Source organism: Siniperca chuatsi, linkage group LG20 (assembly GCF_020085105.1).
Source record: "Siniperca chuatsi isolate FFG_IHB_CAS linkage group LG20, ASM2008510v1, whole genome shotgun sequence".
Lineage (NCBI taxonomy): Eukaryota > Metazoa > Chordata > Actinopteri > Centrarchiformes > Sinipercidae > Siniperca > Siniperca chuatsi.
This window is the reverse complement of record NC_058061.1, coordinates 9,396,842-9,402,934: the sequence shown is the minus strand read 5'-3', so window position 1 is coordinate 9,402,934 and position 6,093 is coordinate 9,396,842. Positions and strand designations below refer to the sequence as shown.

Sequence of the window (6,093 nt, the reverse complement as noted above, 5' to 3'; positions counted from 1 at the left end):
GAAGTATGTTTGTGATCATTTTTCACTACCTCTCTGCACTGAGTTTATAAAGCTCAGTCGTATCAGCAAACTGCGTTATTTACCTAACTTTTCCATCCCAAACTGCAGTGCAGTCATGTGTCAAAGTGTGATCATGTTTAAAAGAATAAACACTGTTCGTGTTCGTGACTTTATGACAGATGGTAGCCAAAAGGTCAAAGACACACATGAAGCTCACTGCAGAGGGATCAATCCAGTAGGATAACCCCCGTGTATCTATGGTGGATCCCCTTGGGAGAGACGTCACCAAAGGCTTTATTTGAACTCAGCTAGCTACAAAGAGAGACCCCCTACTTCAGCTCCTGATTCCATGAAGGCAGACAGCACCAAGCTTAGAGACGCCTACACCGCATTCATTCACTTACAGGCTCCCAGGAGTCCATTCAGCACGCACACTCTGGGGACAAAACTAATTTAACATTCAACCAAAAATATTTACTGAATAAACTCCTGCTGACTGGGTAATCTGTAAATTGACAGATAACAGCTCATTAGGCATGTAACTAGATAATCTCACAAGAAAAAGCGACAACATGCATCACTGAAAGTAATGTGTCTAAAATAAACTAACCATAAGAGGCTAAAAACATTCAATCAGTATCAAACAGGGTGTTAACTTTGACTCCTCTTTCATCAAATACGTAGCCTAGCTTAAACACGCTTTGTTATATGGTGTTAGTATACATATCAACTTTAATATTGTGAACCCAGTGTCATATGTCAAATTGTATTGTGTGCCAAGAATATTTTTACATGTCTACAAATACCACAAAATATGTATGTTGCTTAAAACAAATGCATGTCATCAAGCCTGAATACAAAGTGCCAAAGGTCTAACCTCTTCTTCTTGATGCAAATGAAGCAGTGTTTCATCCAACAGACAGAGAAATCACCCAGGAGCCCCACTGCCTGACTCTCGCCTCTGACTGGATGTTCTATGATCTACTCTTTACTTAATGAGGTGTCATGTACAGTTTATATAAAAGGTATGACCTTATTAAACTGTGAGTGAAAGAGTGAAGCAATAGCTGGGGAGAGATAAATGGCAAGGCTGTATAGAAACTCATTTTGCTCATGGGACAAGAGGCCCTCATTCTGTTCAGAGATGTATTAGTGTATTTATGGCTCCATTCAAACGGTGCTTCAGAATAAAACATAGGCAATATTAAAAACTGAAATATTACATTTATTTGAAACAGATTTTATTTAGGCTGTTTCAAAAAAACCTGTCAGAAAAAAAACCTCACTTTTAATTCAAGCGTAGCTATACAACAATAACTAAGAAGGCCTACAAATAACAGATTTACACTGAAATCATTTCAAAAATACAGGAACAAACTAATCAAATTAATATTTTAAGTCCAACTAGATTATTTGGAGTGTGTATCACATACAGCAAAGAACCCAAAAAATGTGTTCATGGACCCATGATTGTATCTAGAAGGGTAAGAGATTATTTCCCAAAGAGGCGGGCTGCTCTTTAAATCAAACCGCTTTCCTGAGACCGCTCCAAGCCTTCCAAACCCCGTTCTTGTTATTCTTTTCTTTTAACTTGATTTCTGACAGCCAATTCAATTACGCTGGATATGTGTGGGTGTAAAAAAAGGCAGCATGACAAATTCAGAAGATGGATGGTAACCTTTGCTTCACCATTAAAATCACGATTGCGTCGTATTGAAGCTTCATCTATTGGCGTATTACCAGCAGCAGCAAAATGAACACAGCTTGGACTGCAGCGCCAGACAGGGTCATAACTAATCACCTTCTGCTGTTCAGTTGTTTTTGAAAAAGGATCTGCATGCTAGATATTCATTTTCGGCTGCCAGTGGTGGAGACCAGATTTGGTATATCCACCATTGTTTATTAAAAGTTTGTCTAACAAAAAGCATTAAGATAAAAAATAAAGCTAAAGGTAGACTGAGAATGTTTTAATTCAGTATCTGATGATAATGCATGGTGACTCATCAGCCACCTGACCTTAATGGCAGTCTGCAGGGACACGTTGTCTGGCCGAGCCCCTGTCGGAGTCAGCTGGCGCCAGGGAGGAGCTGACCTGTTGGTAGATGAAGGAGTAGAGGCTGACTTCAGGGCGCCGACCGAGGCAACTCTTGCACACTGAGCTGTAGTACTGCCCCAGGAGATCATACACATCCCCTGTGACGGGAAACAATGAGATTGTGAATGTTGTCTAGTCTCTACAGTGGACCGATATTACAGCAAGCAAAATGTGGACAAGTTTTCAGAAATGATAATTAGCCATATCATTGTTTCCTGAGATCACATCATTCACAACAGAATCCTAAGCGGAAATATTATTCCAAAACACAATTAATCATGTTATTATTTCATGCAACACACCCTTGGCAGTGCAATAAAAAGTGCAAAAAAAGAGGCATAAACACAGTTGCATATAAACAAGAAGCAGGCAGGGCGGATGTTTGCCTTACCGACAGTGATCTTCCTCTGAGTGAGGAAAGAGTGCATGTTGTGGACATCTGTCATGAGCTGGCTGTCACCAAAGGTGAAATAGGCCACATCTCGGCCTGCCTCAGCAGCTGCCAGCATCTGGAGCAGAGCTGGATGAAAAGAAGCCTGTGTTAAATCTACAACAGTGAGAGTGGCACAAAATCTCTTTCAATAGAGTAAAAGGATTGTCCTTTTAAGGCTTTTTTTTGCAGATTTTACTTGTAAAAATACAGCAAAGTTTAAATAAACAGAAGTCTGAAGAGTCATCCAGTAGCTGATGTTATCATTAAAAGTGTGCGGCACCAGCCCCTGTGGCATGTACAGTAAGGTAAGTAATCGGGGAATAGGTCTCACCCCTACTGAGAACTCTGGATTAGTTACAAAGATAGGCCAGGTCTGGCCCCGGAGAGCTGTGAATATTTTAATATGACTGCTGATTAATGAAGGTTGGGACAGTGGCAAGTTAATGAGCAAAACATTTTCAGAAGAGGGCTAAGCTGAATATGTCTACACTTCAGCAGTTTCTCTCCCCTGCTCTGTTTCAACTGCTTTTTTCAAAAAAATATCTGACAATTAAAAAATAGGTGGCTATGTGAGGCCACAGAAGGTAAACCCAGGAGGAGAACAGCATCTGAATTACAAATTTCTTCCCAGGAGGCACGTCATTAACCAGACAGTAGGTGATTGTGCCTATGGAGGGCTGTACCTTGCTACAGCTAATTAACAAATATGCATGTATGTATGTATAGTTTGCAAGCACAGTGGCTCTAAGTCAGGCAGAAAGTAAAAACAGAACTACGGTAAACGGTTAGCATAAACTCTCCTGAAGCTCCCTGCTCAGTGACAGTGATACAAGGCTCAGACAGAGAGCTGTAACGGATTGATGGACTCGAGCTGGCGATCAATTTCACTATTAATGAAACATATTAACTTTGTCATTTGATCAATAGAAGGAAGGCGACGAATAGGCCTTAACTAAATGAACGCATTCCCGGAAGACAAATGGATGCCCACACTGACCTGCTGGAGCCTTTCAATCTGAAATTTATTCCATTATAACCAGGAAAGAGAGTCTGCTTAGACTGCCAAGTGCACAAAGATGATCTGAGCACTTTTCTCCACAAGATCTACTGACGGCAGCGTTACGTCAGTGGTTACCTTTCAGACGTGTGTCACCCCCAAAAACACCACATCCCCAGTTCCCTGTAGCAACTGCCGCAAGGTTTTGGCTTTGATCCTCAGGGCGAGCAAAGCCACAGTAGGCCTAAATGAAGATGTAAAAGGAAGATCAAAGGCAACATATGAGGAAAGGAAATGTAAACACAAAGGAAAAGACATTTGATATGATAGGACAAGTGTTCTGTAGTAAACACAAGGAGATAAGTACAGTGCAAAACATTGGCTGGCTGAAATCATTCACTATTATCTACGTAGTAAACTCTAGTTAGGCTACAGTGAGCAGTACATTGAGATTTTGCACACCTATGAATTATCCTCATTATGTTGTGTCAAAGGTTATTCAAAGGCAAAGAGAATTTTTTGCAAAAAGTAGTATGCATGCTGTGAACACTACATAGTTCAGTTTTGGGAATTTGTGAGGGCTTAAATTTTACATGTAGAATATGGACACTCGAAAAATAAATACAACGCAGTAGGTAGCAAATAGGCGGTGATTTCAGATGCCGCCATTGCCTTACAATAAGAAAAGCCCTTCCGTCATCAAAATTGTGAATGACGCCGTGTCGCTCAAGTAAGTGGGGAATGATATGTCATTTGGTACATAAAGGCGGAATCAGCTCTGATGAGCCTCAGGTCTTGGGATCACCTTATTGTTCCAGATCACTGGTATGTTTTATAAGAACCAGGCCCACAGAATGTCTCCATACTATCAAACATAAATGGAATATAGATAGCAAAAAAGTAATTTCATTTGCCTGCAGGCCTGTGCTTGACACATCATTCAATGTATAAACACATAAAGGTTAGTTGGCCTGGCTGAACATACATTTTTAACATTGTGTCATTTCACACATATTCCCTCAACTGAATTGCCATTGGTGTGAAATTGGCGTGGGTTTTACATATTAATAATTGCACATTGAGCACTAAGCCCACGTGTATGACCAAGAGCATTTGACATGACAACATGTCAAGCGGGTTGCATGTCCCATAGGAAATATTTTCTAAAAGCAGGAGATGTTTAATGAATGATCTGACTGGCCCTAGACATTCATTTTTACATGAGAAATTAAGTGAATAGTGAAAATGAATTGTGAGTGCCCATCCTCCCCTGACCAGTCATAAATTCTTGCTGTGAAAGGGCAGATATGACAGTTAGCTGAACAATATTCGAAACAGGATTGATCTTCATGTTGGTGCATTCTTCACACCCTTGTCAGAGCTGTCAAACTCCTCCATGCTTTCTGACAGCAAACTTGACAACATCAACATCTTGATTTTCTATTACGAATGGACATCTCTGACTGGGAAGATTGCACACATGCAAGGAGTCCAATTTAAAGATCTGTGACGTAAATGTAATAATTGATAAGTTATTAATCGCCCTGAGGTCAATTATGTTCTTTAAAATTCATTCTGGGCCTAATGGACAGTGTAATGAATACGATTAAGCTTATTCTCTACAAATATGACAATCCATCAGTCTGTATTACATGACACTTATCTATAATTCAAATATTTACCTTGAGAAAAGTAAACATGAGTCAATGTCATCTTAGCTGACATTTGTGATGACACTGGTTTACGATTATAAACCAAATGGATTGGCACTAAAGTCATGAAAACTGTGCAAATCAAACATGAAGTGAAATGGCAAATTAAGTTAGAACATAACATTACTACAGCCATACACTGTTAAAGAGACATGAATAGGGAAGATCAAAGTGTAACATCAAAGAGTAGTGGTAGATTACCCCCACGCTTCCACTGCCATTAATTATACAAACTGTTCATTTTTCTGCAAAACAAAAAAAAAATGCACTTACAGCAGCACTGTAAGACAGTTACTAATACCCGTTTTCCAATAAGCTGACATAATGTTTTATTTTTGTTCTCATCCATAGTCTGATCTAAACCAGTGCCAAGCACATGAGCAAAAAACACAACCCAATTCTAATGTTTTGTGACATAAAAAGGAAATACAGATTAAAAGAAAAATCTAAAGATAACCTTATTGAGTTCTCGGTTGATCCTCTCTGGGCTAAACTGTTCAAGAAAGTTCTTGAACTGCAGTGCGTCAATGGCCACAATCTCTGTGCATCTTCTCTGCCAGCCATCTCTGAAACAAATCAAAGAAATCGTTTTGCACCATTTTATGTACAACAAAACAACAACTGGGCTTTAGTCATATGGGGCAATAATTTCTTGTAGCTAAATCCACATTGGAAATAGGAAGTTGCACAAAATCAGAATCAGAAATACTTTATTGATCCCTGAGGGGAAACTCACTACAGCTGCTCACTATCACGTCAGTGCACACAGGAATAGAAGTTCTAAGCTAATCAAAATATAATACACAGGCAAGATAAATTAAGTACAAAGTGGATATAAGTATGAAATTAAAATAAG

At 39.4% G+C, this 6,093-nt stretch overlaps 1 protein-coding gene across 9 annotated transcripts in view; it reads right to left on the bottom strand.

Annotated features, from left to right (window-relative positions):
* Window positions 1-1,224: 1,224 nt before the first annotated feature.
* LOC122867340 (poly(ADP-ribose) glycohydrolase) overlaps window positions 1,225-6,093 on the bottom strand; it is a 22,183-nt gene continuing 17,314 nt past the window's right edge. For 8 of the 9 annotated variants that reach the window (XM_044178018.1, XM_044178015.1, XM_044178020.1 and 5 more), the window contains 4 exons: window positions 5,695-5,803; window positions 3,664-3,769; window positions 2,487-2,615; window positions 1,225-2,193 (listed from right to left, as the gene is read on the bottom strand). In XM_044178018.1, the coding sequence (XP_044033953.1) occupies window positions 2,018-2,193; window positions 2,487-2,615; window positions 3,664-3,769; window positions 5,695-5,803 (520 nt within the window). In that variant the 3' untranslated portion in view covers window positions 1,225-2,017. The remainder of the gene's footprint in view (window positions 2,194-2,486; window positions 2,616-3,663; window positions 3,770-5,694; window positions 5,804-6,093) is intronic. The other variant, XM_044178024.1, reaches the window with a different exon arrangement.